Source organism: Haliotis rubra, unplaced genomic scaffold (assembly GCF_003918875.1).
Source record: "Haliotis rubra isolate DU_JTF1 unplaced genomic scaffold, ASM391887v1 Scf785, whole genome shotgun sequence".
Lineage (NCBI taxonomy): Eukaryota > Metazoa > Mollusca > Gastropoda > Lepetellida > Haliotidae > Haliotis > Haliotis rubra.
The window spans coordinates 439,538-465,747 of record NW_025767507.1 but is presented as its reverse complement, the minus strand read 5'-3'; the positions used below and the strand labels follow the sequence as shown (position 1 = coordinate 465,747).

Genomic DNA, 26,210 nt, shown 5'->3' with positions numbered 1-26,210 from the left:
TGATGGTACAATGTGTGACCCAGCCGACCAACATAGGGATTGATGGTACAATGTGTGACCCATAGCTGACCAACATGGGGATTGATGGTACAATGTGTGACCTAGCTGACCAACATGGGGATTGATGGTACAATGTGTGACCTAGCTGACCAACATAGGGATTGATGGTACAATGTGTGACCTAGCTGACCAGCATAGGGATTGATGTTACAATATTGGACCTTGCTGACCAACATAGGGATTGATGGTACGATGTGTGACCTAGCTGACCAACATAGGGATTGATGGTACAATGTGTGACCTAGCTGACCAACATGGGGATTGATGGTACAATGTGTGACCTAGCTGACCAACATAGGGATTGATGGTATAATATGTGACCTTGCTGACCAAACATTAGGATTGATGGCACGATGTGTGACCCTAGCTGACCAACATAGGGATTGATGGTACAATGTGACCTAGCTGACCAACATAGGGATTGATGGTACAATGTGACCTAGCTGGGTACCAACATAGGGGATTGATGGTACGATGTGTGACCCAGCTGACCAACATGGGGATTGATGGTACGATGTGTGACCTTGCTGACCAAACATAGGATTGATGGTAATAGGGATGCGACCTATAGCTGACCAACATGGGGATTGATGGTACAATGTGCAGACCTTGCTGACCAGCATAGGGATTGATGGTACAATGTGTGACCTAGCTGACCAACATAGGGATTGATGGTACAATGTGTTACCTAGCTGACCAACATAGGGATTGATGGTACAATGTGTGACCTAGCTGACCAACATAGGGATTGATGGTACAATGTGTGACCTTGCTGACCAACATGGGATTGATGGTACAATGTGTGACCTAGCTGACCAACATAGGGATTGATGGTACAATGTGTGACCTAGCTGACCAGCATAGGGATTGATGTTATAATATTGGACCTTGCTGACCAATATAGGGATTGATGGTACGATGTGTGACCTAGCTGACCAACATGGGGATTGATGGTACAATGTGTGACCTAGCTGACCAACATGGGGATTGATGGTACGATGTGTGACCTAGCTGACCAACATGGGGATTGATGGTACAATGTGTGACCTAGCTGACCAACATATGGATTGATGGTAATTGATGTGTAACCTAGCTGACCAACATGGGATTGATGGTACAATGTGACCTAGCTGACCAACATAGGGATTGATGGTACCGATGTGTGACCTTGCCACCATTGAACATTATAGGGATTGATGGTACGATGTGTGACCTAGCTGACCACCAACATAGGGATTGATGGTACAATGTGTGACCTAGCTGACCAACATGGGGATTGATGGTACGATGTGTGACCTAGCTGACCAACATGGGGATTGATGGTACAATGTGTGACCTAGCTGACCAACATATGGATTGATGGTACGATGTGTGACCTAGCTGACCAACATGGATGACGATACCTAGCTGATGGGGATTGATGACGATGTCTGACCTAGCTGACCAACATGGGAATTGATGGTACAATGTGTGACCTAGCTGACCAACATAGGGGATTGATGGTACGATGTGTGACCTTGGTGACCAACATAGGGATTGATGGTACGATGTGAGACCTATAGCTGACCAACATGGGGATTGATGGTACAATGTGTGACCTAGCTGACCAGCATAGGGATTGATGGTACAATGTGTGACCCTAGCTGACCAACATGGGGATTGATGGTACAAATGTGTGACCCAGCTGACCAACATGGGGATTGATGGTACGATGTGTGACCCTTGCTGACCAACATGGGGATTGATGGTACAATGTGTGACCCAGCTGACCAACATAGGGATTGATGGTATGATGTGTGACCTAGCTGACCAACATAGGATTGATGGTACAATGTGTGACCTAGCTGACCAACATGGGGATTGATGGTACAATGTGACCCAGCTGACCAACATAGGGATTGATGTTATAATATTGGACCTTGCTGACCAGCATAGGATTGATGGTACGATGTGCAGACCTAGCTGACCAACATAGGGATTGATAATATGATGTGTGACCTAGCTGACCAACATGGGGATTGATGGTACAATGTGTGACCCTAGCTGACCAACATAGGGGATTGATGGTATGATGTGTGACCTAGCTGACCAACATGGGGATTGATGGTACGATGTGTGACCTTTTGACCAACATAGGGATTGATGGTACAATGTGTGACCTATAGCTGACCAACATGGGGATTGATGGTACAATGTGACCTTAGCTGACCAACATGGGATTGATGGTACAATGGTACCCATAGCTGACAACGACATGTGATGGTACAATGATGCGACCCAGCTGACCAACATAGGGATTGATGGTACAATGTGACCCTAGCTGACCAACATAGGGATTGATGGTACAATGTGTTGACCTAGCTGACCAACATAGGGATTGATGGTACAATGTGTGACCTAGCTGACCAACATGGGGATTGATGGTACAATGTGTGACCTAGCTGACCAACATAGGGATTGATGGTACGATGTGTGACCCATCTAGCTGACCAACATAGGGATTGATGGTACAATGCGACCCAGCTGACCAACATATGGATTGATGGTACGATATTGTGACCTAGCTGACCAACATAGGGATTGATGGTACAATGTGTGACCTAGCTGACCAACATAGGGATTGATGGTACGATGTGTGACCTATAGCTGACCAACATAGGGATTGATGGTACAATGTGTGACCTAGCTGACCAACATATGGATTGATGGTACGATGTGTGACCTAGCTGACCAACATGGGGATTAGATGGTATTAATGTGTGACCCAGCTGACCAACATAGGATTGATGGTATAAATTGCGACTCCTAGCTGACCAACATGGGGATTGATGGTACAATGTGTGACCTAGCTGACCAACATATGGATTGATGGTACGATGTGTGACCTAGCTGACCAACATGGGGATTGATGGTACAATGTGTGACCTAGCTGACCTACATATGGATTGATGGTACGATGTGTAACCTAGCTGACCAACATGGGAATAGATGGTACGATGTGTTACCTAGCGGACCAACATGGGAATAGATGGTACAATGTGTGACCTAGGTGACCAACATATGGATTGATGGTATGATGTGTGACCTAGCTGATTGTGTGTCGTTGATCATGCCATCAGCCACTAGTTTACCATCCCCAGGCTGATCAGTAATTGTCAGTATGACAAGATACTATTAACTAAAGGTAGATACTCTACATTTAGGTTGTAGTTCATTACTTAGGTTTTTTAAGTTGATATAGAAACTAGTGACAGGAAGAATGTTGATTTATTCATATATGCCTGTTGTACATTTCTTGCCTGGAAAACTGAATGTTTTTATACATTAAATGTACACTGTCACATCACTCTGGCAACCAGCATCAGTTCAAGATGTCCTTGACCTTGATTCCATTCTTTCTTGGGAACTTTCAGGTGAGAGCTACAGATTCTACACGAAGTGTCTCGAGCTGTGTGAGATGTATGACAAACCCAGAGATGATGCTGTAGTCAGCAGTGCTTATGGCAGGGTACTCACTAATGTCAAGGTCAGTGTCTCTCCGACTCTCGTGAAGAACTGGCAACCCTTCCATGGGTGTTCAGATGAACTTTCTTATCAGCCAATCAGTGTCGAGGCTTATAAGTTCTCAGTATGAGTGACCAAAGCATTCAAGTCTGGAGATATTATACAGCTAATTTCAAATATTGATAACAAATGCACCATGTGGTTTGCAAGCAAGAGATAACTAAGTGAAAAGCTAATTGTTCAGTGATGTTGGGTGTGAATGTGTGTTCTGTTAAATATGTGCATGTGAACTGTCCAGATTGAAAAACACTACATGCCATTCTGTTTGGTATTTTCAATATCTCATTAATTTTATGTTCGCCAGAAGTCATTGATTCAGCGATTCTTCTGTGCATGCTTCTGATCAGGAAGCAGGTATCATCGAGTCAATCATAATATTCCAGTGTGGTGCCATGTCTGTGTGAGTTCATGTGGAAATGAGCTTAGTCATTTTTCAAAATGATATTCCAGGTTCTGAATTCTCAATTCCACCCCCACATCCATCAGCGTACATTGGCGTCCAGTTTATTTATTGAACCCTCAGTCTCAACACAAAGTTTTCTCTTGAAAAAATCTCTGATCTTGCAGAAATTCACCTTGAAACATCAAACTGTTTTTGTGTGTTTTAGGCAGATTACACTGCAGGGGAGAGCATGTACAGACGGGCGCTGGTGTTTGCTGTCAAGGACCCTGCCTCCATCATGATGGCGTCACAGCTGCATCAGAACATGGGCTGGAACCTTCATATGCAAGGGAAGCGAGAAGCTGCTCTGAGGTGAGATGATGGGTTTGTGGTGAGACTGAAGGTGAGGCTGCTTTCTGGTGAGACTGAGGGTGAGGTTGGTTTGTGGTGAGATTGAGGGTGAGGCTGGTTTGTGGTGAGATTGAAGGTGGTGTAGGGTTTGTGGTGAGATTGAGGGTGAGGCTGGTTTATGGTGAGGTTGGTTTGTGGTGAGATTGAGGGTGATGTAGGGTTTGTGGTGAGACTGAGGGTGAGATTAGTTTGTGGTGAGACTGAGGGTGAGGTTGGTTTGTGGTGAGATTGATGGTGAGGTTGGTTTGTGGTGAGATTGATGGTGAGGCTGGTTTGTGGTGAGATTGAGGGTGAGGCTGGTTTGTGGTGAGATTGATGGTGAGGTTGGTTTGTGGTGAGATTGAGGGTGATGTAGGGTTTATGGTGAGACTGAGGGTGAGGCTGAGGGTGAGGATGGTGAGGTTGGTTTGTGGTGAGATTGATGGTGATGTAGGGTTTTATGGTGAGACTGAGGGTGAGGCTGGTTTGTGAGTTGATGCTGATGTAGGGTTTTGGTGAGACTTGGGTGAGGCTGGTTTGGTGAGACTGAGAGGTGATGTAGGTTTGTGGTGAGACTGAGGGTGAGGCTGGTTTGTGGTGAGAATGATGTTGATGTAGGGTTTGTGGTGAGACTGAGGGTGAGATTAGTTTATGGTGACACTGGGGGTGGTGTAGGGTTGGTGGTGAGAGTGAGAATATAGAAGTTTGTGGTGAGACTGAGAATATAGAAGGTTGTGGTGAGAATATAGTAGGTTGTGGTGGGACTGAGAATATAGTAGGTTGTGGTGAGACTGAGAATATAGAAGGTTGTATTGAGAGTGAGAATATAGAAGGTTGTGGTGGGACTGAGAATATAGAAGGTTGTGGTGGGACTGAGAATATAGTAGGTTGTGGTGAGACTGAGAATATAGAAGGTTGTGGTGAGACTGAGAATATAGTAGGTTGTTGCAACAGCATGTACAGCACGATAAAAGTTTTGATTCTATTTGCAGACACCTGCAAGAGGCTAAGAACCACCAGATCCAGCAGGGGATGTTCTACCAACCTGTGGTTCTCACCACCCTGTCTGTGCTGGCCATTGTCAACACGGCCATCGGTCAGTACAAGTGCTGTGTACCATCTACAGCTAATATTGTATGCTACTACTCTGACAAATTTGTTATTATTGCAAACAAACAATGCATGAAACGTTTGATAATTTCGCAGGAAACTTTGAAGAAGGGGAGAAATACCACAGAGAGTCGTTGAAACGAAGGATACACCTCCACGGTGAGAACCACCCCCACATCGGGTCTGTCTACAACAACATGGGCATCTTGTACCTCCAGATGGGGGACATTGAGAAGTCCAACTACCACTACAGGAAGGGGTTGGAAGTGAAGAGGGCAACCAAAGCCACCGCCAGCTCTATCATCATCTCCCTCAACAATGTCGCCTGCGTCGAGATCGAGAGCAAGAACTTCGAGGCTGCTGAACAGCTTATGCAGGAAGCCTGGGAACTGCTGGAGAAGTCTTCACAGATCTACAAGTAAGGCCATGAACATTTCAAAATGTTCATCGTGTTGTTGTGCTGGTCATGGAAACATAATGCATGAACTTTTATTTCCACTGCCACAAAGTGACACACTCAGCAATATTCCAGCTATATGGCAGCGGTCTGTAAATAATCGAGTCTGGACCAGACAATCCAGTGATCAACAGCATGAGCATTGATCTGCGCAATTGGGAACCGATGACATGTGTCAACCAAGTCAGCGAGCCTGACCACGCGATCCCGTTAGTCGCCTTTTACGACAAGCATAGTCGCCTTTTATGACAAGAATGGGTTGCTGAAGACCTATTCTACCCCGGATCTTCACGAGTCCAATTTTTTAATGAATATATTAAACAGAAAATATGAATGAAGATTAGTTTATGATGAAAAAAGATATGTGGCAAAAATCTTATGTGTTAATTTAAACCAAACATGTTTCCCCAATTACTCTGCCTTCATAATAGTACAAAGGCACATCCTTCTTTCTTAAACTGAAGTATATTTCTTCCATCTAACTGACACACCAACAAACCTATTCAATTCTTACTCTACTTTTCCCTCATCCGTTACTATCATCTGTCTTTCAAAAACAAAAAAAGTATTGAAAGGTTTTGAATCAAGACAAGGAGCTGACTAGAAGTTAACAAAATTACCAATTCCAAATTATGAGGGGAAAAATTGTTTAGCTTCAGTTACTGCATATTTGTAAATATTATTGTCAGTCGGTTGTGTGTTCAGCTCCATGCATGGTTGTGGGATGCCTAGCACTGTGGAGAGCTGTGTCTCATAGTATCGTGAACTACCCAAAGGCGGCTATCAGTTTATAGAGCCTGAACAGTGCCAGCAATGATTTTTTAAAAGAATCAAGGCTGAATTTCCAACTAGTTCTCAGTGCTGTTGATCCATCAAATTTTACAAGTCTTAAAGGCTGGTTTGAAATGATTAGTTACCCGAATTTTGCAAATGGCTAGTACAATCTACCTTTTGAATATATTTCTTCATTTCCTTTTTCCCACAGGTTTGAAGAAGGTCTCACCTTGGAGAACTATGGCAAACTCTATCTGGCTATGGGTAATTACAAGAAAGCAGTTGTCTACTTAAGTAAAACCGTGGCCATGAGGAAAGCTGGGGCCAGTGGATCCGTCACCCATGTGGAGAGTCTCATCAGCCTTGGCAAGGCCTATCAAAGGGGAGGCAACTCAGAAAAGGCCATGAAGGTCTTCATGGAGGCTTTGAGCTTTAAAGAGAATGCTGCCATGCAGATGCCACAGAATAGTTTCATATGGGAAGGTCTGGACCAGATGTGGACCATCTTAGTGGAGAAGAGTGGGGATCACTCTCAAGATCTTGCAAAGGTTTTCTCTGATGGGAAGAAGGAACTGTATAGAATTATTAACCATTACACGGAGAAGAGGATATTTGATGAACGAAACAAATTTGACAGAATTTTGAAGGAGTGGAATAAGAAGTGTCAAAAGTATGTCTCGTGTCAGGATACATAGATCAAGGAAGTCTTGACTCCATTCCATAACAGAGTAACTGACGTGTGTTTGTTGCTGTGTACTCTCAAATACCTGTCGGGTGATGTCAGTCGCCTGTGAAGAGTACAAGCTTGGTGGTAACTTCAGTAGTAAAACTAGCAAGATTTAACTATTCTGAATTATGAACTATTGTTTGCCTGGGGTGTAGAGTGTCATCTGTGTGTGGTGTCTGGTCTGTATGTTGTGCCTCATCTGTGTGTGGTGTCTCATCTGTGTGTGGTGTCTGGTCTGTGTGTGGTGTCTCATCTGTGTGTGGTGCCTCATCTGTGTGGTGTCTGGTCTGTGTGTTGTGCCTCATCTGTGTGTGGTGTTTGGTCTGTGTGTGGTGTCTGGTCTATGTGGTGCCTGCCCAATACAATGTATCTGATCTGTGTGTGGTGTCTGGTTGGTGTGTGGTGTCTCATCTCTGTTTGGTGTCTGGTCTGTGTGTGGTGTCTGGTCTGTGTGTGGTGTCTCATCTGTGTGTGGTGTCTGGTCTGTGTGTGGTGTCTGATCTGTGTGTGGTGCCTGACCAATACAATGTATCTGATCTCTGTGTGGTGTCTGGTTTGTGTGTGGTGTCTCATCTCTGTTTGGTGTCTGGTCTGTGTGTGGTGCCTGCCCAATACAATGTATCTGATCTGTGTGTGGTGTCTGGTTTGTGTGTGGTGTCTCATCTCTGTTTGGTGTCTTGTCTGTGTGTGGTGCCTGACCGATACAATGTATCTGATCTGTGTGTGGTGTCTAGTTTGTGTGTGGTGTCTCATCTCTGTTTGGTGTCTTGTCTGTGTGTGGTGCCTGACCAATACAATGTATCTGATCTGTGTGTGGTGTCTAGTTTGTGTGTAGTGTCTCATCTCTGTTTGGTGTCTGTGTGGTGTCTCAGTGTGGTGTCTGTGTGGTGCCTGACCAATACAATGTATCTGATCTGTGTGTGGTGTCTAGTTTGTGTGTGGTGTCTCATCTCTGTTTGGTGTCTTGTCTGTGTGTGGTGCCTGACTGATACAATGTATCTGATCTGTGTGTGGTGTCTAGTTTGTGTGTGGTGTCTCATCTCTGTTTGGTGTCTGGTCTGTGTGCTGTGCCTCATCTATGTGTGGTGTTTGGTCTGTGTGTGGTGTCTGGTCTGTGTGTGGTGCCTGCCCAATACAATGTATCTGATCTGTGTGTGGTGTCTGGTTTGTGTGTGGTGTCTGATCTCTGCTTGGTGTCTGGTTTGTGTGTGGTGTCTGGTCTGTGTGTGGTGCCTCATCTGTGTGTGGTGTTTGGTCTGTGTGTGGTGTCTGGTCTGTGTGTGGTGCCTGCCCAATACAATGTATCTGATCTGTGTGTGGTGTCTGGTTTGTGTGTGGTGTCTGATCTCTGTGTGGTGTCTGGTTTGTGTGTGGTGTGTGTATGTCTGATCTGGTCTGTGTGTGTGTGCCTCATCTGTGTGTGGTGTCTGGTCTGTGTGTGGTGTCCTGGTCTGTGGTGTGATGCCTGCCCAATCTGTGTGTATCTGATCTGTGTGTGGTGTCTGGTTTGTGTGTGGTGTCTGATCTCTGCTTGGTGTCTGGTTTGTGTGTGGTGTCTCGTCTGTGTGTGGTGTCTCATCTGTGTGTGGTGTCTCATCTCTGTTTGGTGTCTGGTCTGTGTGTGATGCCTTACCGATACAATGTATCTGATCTGTGTGTGGTGTCTGGTTTGTGTGTGGTGTCTCATCTCTGTTTGGTGTCTTGTCTGTGTGTGGTGCCTGACCAATACAATGTATCTGATCTGTGTGTGGTGTCTAGTTTGTGTGTGGTGTCTCATCTCTGTTTGGTGTCTGGTCTGTGTGTGGTGCCTGACCAATACAATGTATCTGATCTGTGTGTGGTGTCTAGTTTGTGTGTGGTGTCTCATCTCTGTTTGGTGTCTTGTCTGTGTGTGGTGCCTGACTGATACAATGTATCTGATCTGTGTGTGGTGTCTAGTTTGTGTGTGGTGTCTCATCTCTGTTTGGTGTCTGGTGTGTGTGTGATGCCTGCCCGATACAATGTATCTGATCTGTGTGTGGTGTCTAGTTTGTGTGTAGTGCCTCATCTGTGTGTAGTGTCTGGTCTGTGTGTGGTGCCTCGTCTGTGTGTGGTGTCTGGTCTGTGTGTGGTGCCTGACCAATACAATGTATCTGATCTGTGTGTGGTGTCTAGTTTGTGTGTGGTGTCTCATCTCTGTTTGGTGTCTGGTCTGTGTGTGGTGCCTGACCGATACAATGTATCTGATCTGTGTGTGGTGTCTAGTTTGTGTGTGTGGTGTGTCTCATCTGTGTGTGTGCCTCATCTGTGTGTGGTGTCTGGTCTGTGTGTGGTGCCTGCCCAATACAATGTATCTGATCTGTGTGTGGTGTCTGGTTTGTGTGGTGTCTCATCTCTGTTTGGTGTCTGGTCTGTGTGTGGTGCCTGACCGATACAATGTATCTGATCTGTGTGTGGTGTCTAGTTTGTGTGTGGTGCCTCATCTGTGTGTGTGTCTCATCTCTGTTTGGTGTCTGGTCTGTGTGTGGTGCAATGATCTGGCCTGTGTGTGGTGTCTAACTGTGTGTATGCCTCATCTGATGTCTGAATGTGGTGTCTGATCTGTGTGTGGTCAGAGTTGGCCTCCTAACTGTATATACTATCTGATCTGAATATGGTCTCTGACCAAAATGGTCTTCCTCTAATGTACTCTGCCCATCTTTAGACCTGCATGTCGAAAACTTGCACTCTGTGTAAATACTTCCATGAACAAGCTGTACTAACCATATATACAATGGTGTTGACGTGAATGTTTTATGCTGTATGTACGAAAATGACAGGGATTCATGTTAGCCTGCTGACAGGCGAGTATTCAGTCCTAAGTCTTCAGCTCATGACAAAAATTCCCATATTGGAACCTTTTCTCATAAATCAAATTTATACATGACGTTATAAGCTTACACTTGTGACTTGTATTTCACTGATAACTGACCTACAATAACTGTAATTCTTGATTTAACATTATTGCATTTATTGCAGTGTTTAATAAGGAAAACTCAGAATATTTTTCAAATCCTTATTTTGAACAAAGTGATATATTTCCCGGTATGGCTGACCAGGGTACATAGTTAGGTATCCCAGATAGATCCCTGGATCAATGGTGACGGTGACATCGGTTGTTATTAATGTGTTGTTACAGTGAATGTCATTTGTATGATGAAGTTCCTGCCACAGGAACAGAGTCTTTTTAAGGGTGCTCGTCTTACTAGTATCTCAGTGGGCTTGCACTTTAACTACTTTGACTGTGTCATTGAACCCATTTGACCAGATCTCACCTTCCTGGAGACAGTAACTTAGGGTATTTATAGATCGGGTTATCCTGTGATGGATGTAGTGTGAGGATTCTTCCAAGTGAGCTCAGCAGCAGATTAAGATACCATGTTTACCATGGTCATCAGGACATTACATATTCAGATCACCTGGATCTTCCACTTCCCGTTAATCAGCAGCCCCATGATCTGGACAAGTACTGATTGGATGAAGACTTGTGTATACCTGCTGAGAGGCGGATGATTGTTCCGCAGACTACATTAAATGACGTGAATATTACCAATCTGAGATTCAAAAACTACTCAATTCATAATGTTCATTTTTTATAATATTTTTTATATAATACATGTTGTAATGGTAGAGACAGAGGCAACATCCGAGGTACTGTCAACACAGGTCCAGCTGGTGCTTTGTTAAATGACGTCATATACACGGCAGCCATGTCACTACAACCGACCTGTGTTTTGACCTGAAGAGTTCCTGTTACATACTATAACACTGTTACAGAACCATTTGCATATAAAGTTGAACTTGATCAAATTTATGATTATCATTTATATCACGGAAAACTATTGATGAAGTTGTTTTCAATTTACAAAAATATGTTAATAGTTTGTTTGATAATCAAAACAGTGTTTGTGATATATGTTATCTCTTCTTGTCTGGTGAGATTTTTTACAAAAGGATGTATTTTTTTGGCATGAATTTGTTTGAATGTGTGTTTTTACATCTGTTTTATTATAAAGTCTTTCTAATAAATGATCTGGAATCAACTCTGACAGTTTTATGACATGTTTGTCTGCCGCCTCTTAATGATGTTTTCCTATGTTGGACTGGTTTGGGATCAAGGTGTGTTTCTGTATGTTGTGTGCTTGCTAATGTACTGGTAGCAATCAGTTAAAAAACCAGCATAGGTGGAGAAGACATCTTTTTTGGGCCTTTCTGTTGGGGGAAATGGCGATCAGCATGTCCGTCTGCTGTCTTTCCATTGATGGAGCTGAATTCCATCAGACTTTACAGATCAGTCAAGAGGTGATCATGAACTGGTGCCTTTTGACAATATTGGATGTTTATGTTTATATGACAAGTGGGACTTTTACTGAAAATGAGAGTAGTGCTCATTTCTGGATTATAACTCCAACACCATTGAATATTCCTGGATGAAACTTGCTAAATAGATGTGTCAAGTGATGAACTTGATGATTTTGTATTTACATTTTTATGAACGAAATTTTATTTCCGTGACAAAAGTTGGAGAAACTTACCTGAAGGTGTCACATTTCAATGAACCGAAAGTGTTGTGTAAGTATCCCTGTACTTCTGAAGTGCACCACACTGAGGGGATATATCACCTGGCAATAGAACTGGGTTCATATTTGGTTTTAAATAGAATCATGAAAAAGCAAGAATGCTTTTTTCAGCATTATTAACTTTTCGGTTTTGCAGATTTTTAAAATCATGTAATGAAAACTGAACCTGCGTCTTCATGAAGCTGATATCAGTATTCAAATATGATTTTAAGAAGACAGTGGCCAGAGACTATGAACAATTAAAAACATAATTATCATTTTGAAGGGTAACTGATATTTTCTTGTTTATTGTTTTTGTTTAATTTCTGATCCATTAAAGATGAATACTCAGATTTAATTTGATTTTTATTGTTATTTTATACTCTATATTTACTGGATCAATAACTTGCTGCCTTCTTGTAGGGGTGTGAATGCTGTAAACTGGGCAGATTTCAGGTTCCCAGTGACTAGTGCTAACTGTAGGCATTGATCAGTTCCTGATGCTGGTTGTTAGCGATGATCAGTTCCTGATGCTGGTTGTTAGCCATGACCAGTAACTGATGCTGGCTGTTAGCCATGACCAGTAACTGATGCTGGTTGTTAGGAATGACCAGTTCCTGATGCTGGTTGTTAGCGATGGCCAGTAACTGATGCTGGTTGTTAGCCATGACCAGTAACTGATGCTGGTTGTTAGACATGACCAGTAACTGATGCTGGTTGTTAGCCATGACCAGTAACTGATGCTGGTTGTTAGCGATGGCGAGTAACTGATGCTGGTTGTTAGCGATGGCGAGTAACTGATGCTGGTTGTAAGCCATGACCAGTAACTGATGCTGGTTGTTAGCCATGACCAGTAACTGATGCTGGTTGTTAGCCATGACCAGTAACTGATGCTGGTTGTTAGCCATGACCAGTAACTGATGCTGGTTGTTAGCCATGACCAGTAACTGATGCTGGTTGTTGGCGATGGCCAGTAACTGATGCTGGTTGTTAGCAATGACCAGTAACTGATGCTGGTTGTTAGCCATGGCCAGTAACTGATGCTGGTTGTTAGCCATGACCAGTTCCTGATGCTGGTTGTTATCCATGACCAGTACCTGATGCTGGTTGTTATCCATGACCAGTAACTGATGCTGGTTGTTAACCATGACCAGTAACTGATGCTGGTTGTTGGCGATGGCGAGTAACTGATGCTGGTTGTTAGCGATGGCGAGTAACTGATGCTGGTTGTTAGCCATGGCCAGTAACTGATGCTGGTTGTTAGCGATGGCGAGTAACTGATGCTGGTTGTTAGCAATGACCAGTAACTGATGCTGGTTGTTAGCAATGACCAGTAACTGATGCTGGTTGTTAGCCATGACAAGTAACTGATGCTGGTTGTTAGACATGGCCAGTAACTGATGCTGGTTGTTTGTGATGGCCAAATGGATCTGTTTCTCGTTTTTAGGGACTTGTTTGATGCTATGTCTTCGCATGTTGATGGTCCGGCTCAACATCATTATTTACAGACCGCTATCTTATTGCTGGAACACTGCTTAATGCAGCATTAAACAAATAAAACTGATGGTACTGATTCCCTCACTACTACTATACTGTCTGAAACCATTTACACAATACAACCATATACTGACAACATAGTGAGGGAGTGAGTTTAGTTTTACACCGCTCTCAGCCATGTGGGGAATCGAACCCAGGTCTTTGGTGTTTCAAGCCAATGCTTTAACCACTAGGGTACCCCACCGCCCCTATTGTGTGAATAGACCGTGGGGTAGCCTAGTGGTTAAAGTGTTCACTCGTAACGCTGAAGACGTGGGTTCGATTCCCCACATGTGTACAATGTGTGAAGCCCATTTCCGGCGTCCCCCGCCGTGATATTGCTGGAATATTGCTAAAAGTGGTGTAAAACCAAACTCACTCACTCACTAGTCACACAATAATTAGCACTACTGCTACTATATAATAACACTGCTACTACCTATCTGCTGAAGCTACAACTATTGTTGTTGCCAACTTATTTCCCCCTGTTTTGTTGTTGTTTGATTTATACGTCTGTATTTATTTTCTTTTGTATATACATAGTTGACTGATCTTGGCAAGAACACAGAATAAATGTTGTTGGGAACCAAAATGTAGGAATATGAAAATCATGCTGAATTACCAAAACCTTAAGAAAAATATATGTTATGAATCGATTTTGGGAGACCAAAAGTAATATAAAGTGTCAGAATACTTATATATGATTCCGGACTTCTTTTTTATGATGTCTTTCAAATTTACCGCCACTCTCCAGAGAGCAGACGCTAACAAGTGAGTTATCTCCCTTCTGCCATTGCAGCCCCTCAGTAGCAGAAGCGTCTGTAAAATATTGAGCTCCAAATAAAGTTGTGTAAACGCGCAATTTTCCGTTGTTCTGTTACCTGTGACAAACACAACACTACTTTTGTAAAAGGGAGTTGAACGTAAATCATTTTAATGTTTTCATATGAATTAATTGTTGCCACTTAGTATTTCGGGAATTAGATCTAAATTTTGAAAGTTTTTGTTCTTCGAATAATAAATCTGGTTTAAACTGAAAATTAAATCGCATTCCGAAATATAACAGCATCGCCTTTATGAGTGACAGAATAAGGGGGCCGGGGATAACACCTTAAAAAGTTCAGATGTCCCAAACTGGATTTTTGAATGGTCACAAAGTAGTCCATTGTCAAGTGTGGTGTTGTAGAGTATTCATTCGGTTTCTCATATCAATCACAAATATGGTGCCAGAATGGTCTTGGGCTCTGAATTACGTCCCTTAATCATTCCAGGATGCGCTTTTCGTAGGTTCGATTCCTCCACAAGCCCGACTGTCGCGGCTCCGCCGGTACCACCCACCCCTTCCCCCCACCAAATCATTTGGTTTCTATTCCTGAATGCGAGCAACAACCAATGGCTTTGTAGTCCTCCTACACTAAATTGACACAGTGTAGAATAATTTAGATATTGTTCAACCTAACTCCCTTACGAAACTCGTCAGTTGTCATCAAACCCATACCTGTATCTCGAAAAACACGCGTTTCCTCCTATCCTAAATTAGCGTATCATTTCAGCGATATTGTCGCAGGGCCATGCCGTACGAATATTACTGTGTTAGTAAAACATTTTCTTCACCTACTAATGTATGAACACGTGAAACTCGTATCTGTAATTGCGTTTACCGCTGCCGTGAACAATGATACTGGAATGTACATCGACTGGTCATCCCATCCTAAGAACTGAAATCCTTTGGACACCGATCGTTCTCTTACTCTGCACCTGTGCTTTGGAACTCTCTCCCATGTGCCATTAAAAGCTCTGACACAATTGGGTGCGGTGGGGTAGCCTAGTGGTTAAAGCGTTGGCTCGTCACGCCATAGACCCGGGTTCGAATCCCCACATGGGTACAATGTGTGAAGCCCATTTCTGGTGTCCCCCGCCGTGATGTTGCTGGAATATTGCTAAAAGCGGCGTAAAACCAAACTCAGTCAGTCAGTCTGACACAATTGACAATTTTAGTCCAGACTTAAAACCTCAGTATATTACGTATAATTTCAGCTGTTAATACTCCAGTGTAAATATTCTGCAGCGCTTTGAGCATGCCTTAGGGTGTGGAAAGGGCGCATTCTAAATATACATATTTTATTATTAGTAGTAGGAGTAGTAGTATATTATCATTGTAACCCTTGCAAACATATAATGTGTCGATTGTTGAACAAAAAGCAACACGAGTGAGTATTTTATTAACTAACGCCATTCATACTTACGTCGCCACGCTGCTCTCCCGATGACTATTAAAAGCACTAAAATGGGCACTGACAAGAACATGCACGCGGCCCCCTGGAAACTCGTGCACGTTGAACGTGGACACGATCGATACACACAGAAGGGGCTAGTGAGGTTGTTGATATGCTCTAGTGATGCATTTAGACTGCTCTTGTTTCCCTGCGATATTTGTTATCAGTAATAATGAGTTAGTACATATGCTCTAGAATTAAAAATATTGACATATTATATATGAACATATCGTCATATCTTTGTGGTTGACTTAATATGTAGACTGTAGTTCACTTTAGTTAATTAGTACAGAGTAACTGCTGTACGTGATTATCCAGTTGTACAGGCCATGCACAGATTCAGCACCCAGGGCGCGGTGCTCCCGTTATCACCCTCCAAGTATCATTATGAAGCCACATTTACTTCGCCTGATGATTTTGTCATGTAAAAGAGCATATGGATACAGTTCACTAGATATTGATAGTATTCACGTTTTCTGATATGCGCCTGGGAAACGTAACCTTTGATATTTATAATATATAAATACTTTAGAATTAACGATGCAAGTCCTGTGGAGATTCAGCATCTGTGCTCGATGCTCCGCGTGTTATTTTGAATATATTTAAATATTCATTATATAGAAAGGGTACAATGATAAACGAGTGATATCCTGTCAGTTCACACATTAATTATTTTACTGTAAATATAATTGACGAACAAAGACGATTGATTCATACTAATTTAGAGCCCCACAAAATCCAGCAATATGACGTCAATTTAAATAATTGAGACCGAACCAGACAACCCAGTGATCAACATCATGAGCATCGATCTACACATTTGGGATACGATGACATGTGTCAACCAAGTCCGCGAGCCTGACCACCCGATCCCGTTAGTCGCCTCGAACGATAAGTATGAGTTGCTGGAGACCAATTCTAACCCAGATCTTCACGGGTCCTAACTAGGTGTCTAGACACAGCTACTGACTACTGACGGCCTTTGTTGATTTTCCCAGCTGTTGGTATCGGTCATCATTGACTCTATCAAACAGTTGTCCAGATTAACTGCAGAGCTAGCCTGTTAGAATCAGATAGGCTTTGAAAGTTGGTGTAGCAAACCGCCTTCAATATACGGGGCCGTGTTCGTGGGATGATGTGTTGGTTTTCTCTTTGTTTAAACTGAAAATAGGAAGAAGTCATTAGTGAGCCATATCACACCTTAGACCATAATAAACGGGCTCTTGTTTTAATTCAAATTTTTCACACGTGCGAAACGAAAACGATTAGGCGGGGACATGTTCGTCACTTGTCACCCAAATAGTATGGTAATTGCACTAGTGACGGGAAAGTGACTTCAGAGAGTGAGTGCAATATCAAGATGACTTGTAAGTAAAATAGTGCATAATATGTGACCATTTAAACGTTAATGTATACTAAGTAAGCTGTCGATATATCATCATGATCCACCACGCCTGCACTGCACTGAATAAAGGAAAATATTTTTTGCGTGCGTCCGTCCACACTAGTCCTATCTTATATGACGGTATGTCAGCTTGATGTGGCAGGGAAACGCTCCCCACCTTCAGGAAGTAAACCGACATGGGTATGTTACTGGAAAACCTAGAAACATAATAAATTGAACCGGGATTCGAACTCGCATCACAGGTTTCTGACATGCTAGAGGGAGGCAACTCTGCTAAGCGAGCGACGCCCGTGTCCAGCTGGTAGATCTTGATGTAGGTATCCAAGTATAGGTGTCGCGTTGTGATACTATGTCAGCCTCAAGAGTGTAGTGTTTTCAGCGATGTGGACAGTATTTCAACTTAATTCACGGCTAGTTAGTTAGATGTAGGGGGAAAAAGCCCAAATCGATGCAGGTCGTATTGGTGGTGAAACCCACGATAAGACTGTTGACAGACCTAGAAACAACCAGATCCAGTCTGGGATTGGAAGCCACGGTCATAGATGCCTGACACTACCAAGGTAGGCTACTCCACATGGCGGATGTTGCGCCTTTGACGAACTAACCGCTCATGCCGCTCCTCTCCTACAGTTTTTATTTCTACATCCATCAAATTAATTCTTTGTATACGACCCCTCCTGTTCTAAGTATAATGTATAGCTTCCTGTTTAAATACCCATGGTTCAAAACCTACACTCGCCACATTTTGCTTGCTTTGTTTTCCTTCCAATCAAGACATCCGTAGAATCCAAGACTGGCATGTGCGCCTTAAATCTGGAGATTCTTTAACTGACATTCAGGGCATGGAATAATTTGCATCTTGCAAAGATCTACATATAGCTTCCTATTACATATATGTGCTAATAACAGCAGACACTACGTCTTCCTCGACGACAAAAACACCCCCGGGGCCAGAAGACGCGGTGTTATTGAACTCTTTGAGTGTCTAATGGCACCAGAAGTTGGGAGACGATATCCCTCTGACGCCTGCCAGATCGGAATAATCGGCTGGAGAAACCCATGAAAGCCACGCCATGTTCTTTGTCCCCAAATTATTGAGATCTATGCCCTGATTAGGTAGCGCCAGTATGTGGAAAAACCATTAACGGAGCCTGGTATGACCTTTGACCTCTTTGTGTGACGCGTCATTCTGAAGGTCATTTGAAGGTGAATGAACCAAAATCGGCACGGTTTTACCTTCGGGTCACGTGACGCAAGACAGGCGAACTATTGATTTCTGTTGACCTAGAATCCAGCACATGACGGCAATTGGACAGACGAAGACTGCGGCGGTGATGGGCTTTAAGCCGCATTCCGGAATAGCCTTTTCCGTTTGATGAAACATAAATTTTCCTTCGGTATTTTTTTTTCGGTTGCGTAATCCGGTTTTGATGAAATTAGGACCCTCCGGAAAAGTCGAACAGAAGTAGGGAAATGAAGAGTCGTCGACGATGGAGATTGTGACGTTACTGTATTGATTGGAGGTTTTAGTGACCAAATTTGGACCAAGTTTCCAGACAAATTTGGTTAAATTTCTTACCTCCGCGCTGGTACCCGCAGCTCGCGGTGAATTGGGGATTTCAAGAAAGTAATATTACCGGAGTGCATTGCAGACGCGTATTAGGGGATGTGTTTCACAGAAAAATAGCACGATTGTAAGTTTTGCTGCAAGGAAAACACTTAATGTTCATGTTTTTGTGACAGACTATTTTGATCACGTTTGAAGCGTTATTTGTTGGTTGCCTCATGATGTAATGGGTAAATGGGGGCATCAGTATTGGAATTGTTTGAGGTTTAGAACAGTCTAATTTCTTAGTTATGAACTATACTCTTTCTTCCACATCCCTCCCACCCTTTCCCATCGTCACAGGTAGACTGGAGTGGATTGCTGTTACTTCCACCTCCCACCTACCCCACGTCATCATCACAGGTAAACTCAACTGCACTTCAATCACCCCCTTTTCATCACCTGACCCGTGAAGATCCGAGGTAGAATAGGACTTCAGCAACCCATGCTTGTCGTAAGAGGCGACTAACGAGATCTGGTGGTCAGGTTCGCTGACTTGGTTGACACAGGTCATCGGTCCCCAATGGCGCAGATCGATGCTCATGTTGTTGATCACTGGATTGTCTGGTCCAGACTCGATTATTTACAGACCGCCGCCATATAGCTGGAATATTGCTGATTGCGGCGTAAAACTAAACTCACTCACTCACCCTTTTCATCACCACACAGCACAAGTGTCTTTAACCCCTCAACCCAACTCCCATATATCGCATAATATGTGTCCATTACACTGTCATATCGTGACACTCCATATCGTATATATATATATATATACTCATGCCAATAATGGCCATTTTTTTATGTGAATGTGAGGTGTGTGTGAGGTGTGGGGTTGGGGGTGGGAGGGCTGACAATCATTATTGGCATATATATATATATATAACATATGGCCTCACGTGTCACGACTGGAGAGTACCTTCTCCCACCCACCGTCGCTTCTCTCTTTACCACCACCCCGACAATATTTCAACGAATCTTTCAACGATCCAGCATGATCCCCCGCTTATGAAATACTCATGCGTCCATCTTGTTACCACCTCGACTTACACTGTGCCATGGCCATGGGCGACAACCACGTTCTCCATTTGAAGTGCTCGAAACTTTCGTTGGAATTGCCTTAAATGGATGGTCCTCGCCTTCTGTTAAAACTTTTCACTTATCCTTGTCTCGGTAGAGTAGGCGTATGGAGAGCCAAACCACAGTTCTCCTCGGGGACTCCTACATCAACATCTTTACGACGACGTTGTTACGGCAGTGCGAGGGTGGCAGGTTAACCGATGTGAGGCCTGCGCTTAAAATAATTATGTCTTATCATGACTAGTAAGGGATATTTAGGATCTGGTTAATTCTTAAACCTCGTTAAACAGGTGCCCCCTTTATTGCACACTTTGGCACTTTGTCTTTGTTAAAAATAAGAATTACTAAATGATTATTAAAGGTATGGGGACGTTTCTATGCATCCAACCATTTTGCCACAGTATGGTACGATTTGTTTTATAGATATAGCCATCCAAATGGATTATCGCTAAATCTCGTTTGATACCATAAAATATAAATTTTGTTTCTCACCTCGCATCATATGAAGAAACAGAAATTAATCTTGACAGGCTATCGGCTGAAGATCCGGGTTCGATTCCCCACATGGGTACAATGTGTGAAGCCCATTTCTGGTGTCCCCCGCCGCTAAACTCACTCTGATACTGCCCAGGAGGCTTCCGGTCAGTAGGACCTTTATACAACAGTTATGGCGCCTATCCGATGACGGCGGGTCAGCGGTTCCGTCCCCGTCATACCAAACAGACGTTGAAAGATGGAAGTTGTTGTTCTCGTGTATGGAGCTCGGATTGAAATGGGTCGGACAAGGACAGGATGAACTGTCTGGTATCTCAAGAGGTTAGCCATGTAACGCCGCCATTACTCCCGATTAGTAGATTAGTAGAAGCGCCCCCGCGCACCCACACCCGCACGCTATATAAGCGCCGCAACCTTGAACGCGATGTCAACCCACTCCATCTCACCCCAAGGATATGAAACCTTTTTCTTCAACGCGATACTCCTTTGCTAAAGATCTTACGACCCATCCTTGTACTTCCAATGTACCCACATACACAGCCGCCCAGTTAAAGTGAAGGACCCACACATTAATTACAAAAACGCTTGCAGAGAATTCGAAAATCTATATATTTTGGCCAAAAAACGTTTATATATTTTTTTAAATTATCTTTGTTGAAAATATGAGACAAAATTATTTAGTTATATGTGCTGTGTGCGTATATGCTTTAAAAGCAGGGCGCACCCCTGCCCTCGTCTCGCCAGCCATACGTATGTAGTGTTAAGACAAAGGTTGCTGTCAAGTAAAGCCATGTTTAAAACCCACACTTCTCTGACGCCACAATGACGTAGTCGTGATGTCGTAAGCAGACGCTAACACAGTTTTGTAGCTGTGACGCAATCCGCTGATGTACTTCAAGCTAAACCACATTTCGTGATAAACATGTTGTTTTGATGGCGAGACCAGTCGGGTAGTGGCGATCGATATTTGTGACGGCTTTGGTGCGCCACATGGCTGCCACGTGTTGTGAGAGACAGTGCTCTACAGTGGTATATGGTACATGCTTGTCGTTATAACGAATGACTGGTAGAGCCTTTCTGACCAAAACAGGGGGCAGCATCATGACGCTGACCTTGGTACACGGGACAACGTGGAGCTGGTTTTGGTTTAATGAGAACCACTCGTAACGATGTCACTGGTGTCTTTCATTTGGTGTCGATAGGGTTATGTTCATAGGTAGAAGGAGTACAATCTGCAGTAGAAATAATTCGTTGTCATGGGAACCGTAATAAGTGGTAATATCAGTAGCGGTTATGTCAAAATGAACGAAGGCCTCGTAGTGGCAGTAACCATAGTGATAGCAGTGAAGTGAAACTGGGTTTTTGTCGCGTTCAATGTTATCGCTCATAACACTATTTAACTGGAACAGGAGCTCCAATGAGAAGGGAAAATATGACATAAGAATATATGGACTAGCTTCATTTTAGGCTTTTGGAGTAAATAGACTTGACGCACTCCGACTCAGACTTACTAATAGTATCGTCAGACGACGTCTTTTGGTTTGAAGCGGCAGCTAGTGGGGGATCGGACCAGCCATCTTCCGCTCTCTGGCTTGTCAGTCTGTCCACTAGAGAAGTAGTAGTAGTAGTAGTAGTAGTGGTAGTAGTAGTAGTAGTTGTAGTAGTAGTTGTAGTAGTGGTGGTGGTAGTAGTAGTAGTAGTAGTAGTAGTAGTAGTAGTAGTAGTAGTAGTAGTAGTAGTAGTAGTAGTAGTGGTGGTGGTAGTAGTAGTAGTTGTAGTAGTAGTTGTAGTTGTAGTAGTGGTGGTAGTAGTAGTAAGATTACGTAATAGTATTCAGTAGTAGTATTGGTTGGTTTATTGTTTAACACTGCACTCAGCAATATTCCAGCTATATGGCAGCGGTCTGTAAATAATAGAATCTGGACCAGACAATCCAGTGATCAACAATATGAGCATCGATCTGCGGAATTGGGACAACCAAGTCAGCATGCCTGACCACCCGATCCCGTTAGTCACCTCTTACGACAAACATGGGTTGCTGAAAACCAATTCTAACCCAGATCTTCGCGTGTCTAGTAGAAGTAGTAGAGGCAGTGGTAGTAGTAGTAGTAGTAGTAGTAGTAGTAGTAGTAGTAGCAGCAGCAGCAGCAGCAGCAGCAGTAGTAGTAGTAGTAGAAGCAGTAGTAGTAGTAGTAGTAGTAGTAGTGCCCGAACTGTAAAAGTGCACATGTCCGTTGCGCTACGATGGTGTAGTTGATACTTTCACCAGTCAAGTAATCCAATGCTTCATAAGTATCGATCTCGCGGGTGTCGCGGTTTCTCTAGTCAAGACGATGAGTTGTCTCCCTTTCCCTGTCTCTAGAGGAATGTCGACACGTTTTCGTGTGATTGTCTCGGCATGATGTATACATGCAAAAACGCGACAGTTAAGAACACCAAACGTGTGGGTGTTCATGATCTATTAGATATGGATAGGAAGACGATAGATTGAAACATATATGACGTAAGTCGGGCAAAATGCTGGGGCGTATAGTCTCAATGTTACGATGAAATAGCATCAGCCCACTCGCTAGCTTAACTGACACTGTCAGCTGAACAACAAGGTTTCGTCTACTTTGGCTGCGGGGCTAGGCTTTCCTCTTCCTGCATCTCACAGACTTGATTAAAGGTTACAATCTACCGCTGAAGCTTATAGTGTCAAACCACCATGTTGTCGAACGCTGTCGACCATATATGAATACATAGAGCTAGTTACTTGTATAAGCTCTTCGCGTGACTTAGCGACGCACGTGACACGAGGAGCTGCTGATCATAACAACAGTTCAGGTGACGGGAGGATGTAAACATGTTATCTGACATATTAAGCCAAATAGTAATTGAGTATTTTGTCTGTATGTTGTGTCCTTGTCTGGAGATGTGTTCCATAAGGCAGTCTGAGAGTAGTTCCTGCAGAATGTGTTATTTCACTTGTGTGGAATAACACATAATTTATGAAATATTGATCATATATTTCAGATTGATGTACTGTTTCATTTCCAAACAATTTCATTGTGACTAAGATATCATGCAAGGAACATCTTGTCGCTGGTTAGGCTATGGTTTCCCCAAGTGTTTGGTGGTCTTCATATACAGTCTGTCTCACAGTCCCTGAACCACATTATTTTCCCAACTGCCTATCCCTCTCTGCAATGCTAAAGCCCTAAATAAAGCAAGTCTAGATTTCCCTAGAATCTCTGGTGTCCCTGGGGCTCCTTTTCAATTTAAATGGGTTTGTTTGTTACTATCAAAATTATATATACTCATGCCAATAATGGCTGTCATTAGCCAATACTTTATTGATTACCCCGATATCGTATCGATTTACAACGTCTTATTTTTAAATAACTGTTATGTATATATATTCAAGTATTCAAGTATATGCATGACTAAACATTAACGCGAAATAACAAGGCCACAGAGAGTAGTTAAAATCTAAATCAAACCCACAAGTTCAGAATGATTCAAATAAACATGGAATACATTATTTATTACCAGTTTAGTCTGTACTGGCTACAGATATGTAGGGCGCCATATTGTTCAATCTAAAGGGGTATTTGTATTGTCTCCCGAGGTCACTGACCCGGGCGTCTTGGCAATGTGAAGCTCTGTCTGCACAGAATGAATTAAAGTCTCCACAGATTTAACTGATATTTGAATAGCCCATACAACAACGTTGAAAGGTTTGGTTGAAACAAAAAAGATTTGTAACAGACATTTCTTTTCAATCATATGAAGAACCTGATGGAGAAGGTATATTCGCCTCTTGTTTAGAAAGAGGTGGGACTTTCAAACATGCAAACTTCTCGCGGGAAATTGTCCGGACGTGTATTTGCGCCAGCGCTCAAAATAATCCCCCTTTCTTTGAAATCACATCACCGGAAAGGTTAGGCTGACCTGAGTTGGACGAGTCAATGACCTCTCGTGAGGTTTTGACCACTCTCCACACGCTCCTGCCCATCTGCCGCGAGCCGCGCGCGTGGTCACTTAGCGCTACCACAAGTTCATGGCCTGAGCTAATGGACTCAATGAATTATTAAATTACGATCTTTTGCTAAAAATTAATCTCGCTGAAATATTAAGGGTGGATTTAATCCGAATTTTTATCTCCGTGAATTTAGAGGATTAATTTAGATTAATTTGGCGCTAATGTGTTGTGTCCAGTAATCCCTCCTTTTCAACCACATCGTGATTGTGGATCTATCAGTGCTGATATCCTTTATAAGGGGTGTCGAGTACAAACACAGATGGCGACACTGTGGCAGATTAAGTCCTTGGTTTTGTTTTATCTACTTTACACAGACATTAATGTCAGAATGGTGAAAACAGGCTTCTCTTATAAGGCCAAACCTGATAATCTCACTGAAGAATAGTGAGTGAGTTAAACTTTACGTAGCATTTGTTCAGCCTAATAACACACACCAGGGGCGGATACAGCTTTCTGAAAAGAGAGAGAGAGAGAGAGTGTGTGTGTGTGTGTGTGTGTCTCATTTTCAAGAGAGTATCAATGGTCATTTAATAAACTTTCAGGACAAAAGGGGCCGGGGGGAGGGGCGCGCACCACTGCACCCCACCTCTGGATCCGCCTATGCACACTGAAGAGTACAAAAGTGTATCAATATCAAAATGATACGTGGTGAACGGTGGTGATGATGATGATGATGATGGTGGTGGTGGTGGTGGTGGTGGGTAATGATAAGATGGACATGATAGTAGTAGTTGTGGTGGCGATGCTGTTGCTGCTGATGTCGTGGATCAGTCAGTCAGTCAGTGATTGACATCATGAGCCTATATCTACGTACCTGGAATAGAATGACACACATCAACCAGGGCAGCGAACGAGACCACCCCACTCCGTGAGTCATATCTAACAACGGGCTGCTGAAGACCGGATCTTTACGGGTCTGGTGAAATGAAAGTGAAGGTGTAATGACGATAAATGTCTGTAAAATTATTTTAGGGCGTTTAGATTTATAACTGGTGTGTGCAACATGTCGGGTGTGCACGAGACCTTGATGACACTGGTTCATACTCAGTATTGCCCTCCATTCCGCCTGAAGACTTGCTCCAAGTTGGGCCTCGTTTGGCAAGTGCTATTTTCTCTGGTGTACACACTCCCCCGAGAAAAATCGGAAGAGGCTCTATTGGGGACATATCAAGGAATTCAGGGGCCATTTCAAAGTTCGTATGTCAAAAATACATGCAACTGGTGACAACCAGGGCAAGATGCTGTCAGGCCAGACAGTTCTTTTTCTGTAGGAAATTCCTTCAGAAAACAGGTGCAGATTTCATCAATGTAATGAGACAATTTATCCGGATGTCGTCGTTTTAGGCCTTTTAAAATGCCCTCAAAATTCGGGAAACTTGGAATTTTGACGTTCCGTTCTTCTGTCGTACCCACAATTCGCCATGTGTGTGGAAAGCTCCACAACATTATAGTCCGTCAACCTAACTTTTGGAACACGTTTTTTTGCAAGTGACGTTTAAACAACAAAAGGTATCCAACTTTTATTCACTCAGTTAATAATGATATCTGACGACCTATTTGGGTGTTGAATTGCTCAAATTTATATCAACTATTAAAGATTTTACTTAAGAAACTATCATTTAAAGTTTCTGACAACAACATTTCCACAAGGGAATACTGGCAAGTACTGGAATAGCTATCAACAATGTCGCAATGTGTGTCAACATGTTATGTACATGCATGCACGAGCATTTCATGTGGAATTTTTGTG

General features: G+C 43.1%; 1 protein-coding gene across 1 annotated transcript in view; it reads left to right on the top strand.

The window, feature by feature from the left end:
* LOC124261025 (kinesin light chain 4-like) overlaps window positions 1-7,707 on the top strand; it is a 28,395-nt gene extending 20,688 nt beyond the window's left edge. Inside the window, exons 7-11 of the mRNA XM_046695340.1 lie at window positions 3,474-3,586; window positions 4,233-4,378; window positions 5,389-5,492; window positions 5,603-5,924; window positions 6,949-7,707. Coding sequence (XP_046551296.1) covers window positions 3,474-3,586; window positions 4,233-4,378; window positions 5,389-5,492; window positions 5,603-5,924; window positions 6,949-7,432 — 1,169 coding nt within the window. The 3' untranslated portion in view covers window positions 7,433-7,707. The remainder of the gene's footprint in view (window positions 1-3,473; window positions 3,587-4,232; window positions 4,379-5,388; window positions 5,493-5,602; window positions 5,925-6,948) is intronic.
* The last annotated feature ends 18,503 nt before the right edge of the window (window positions 7,708-26,210 follow it).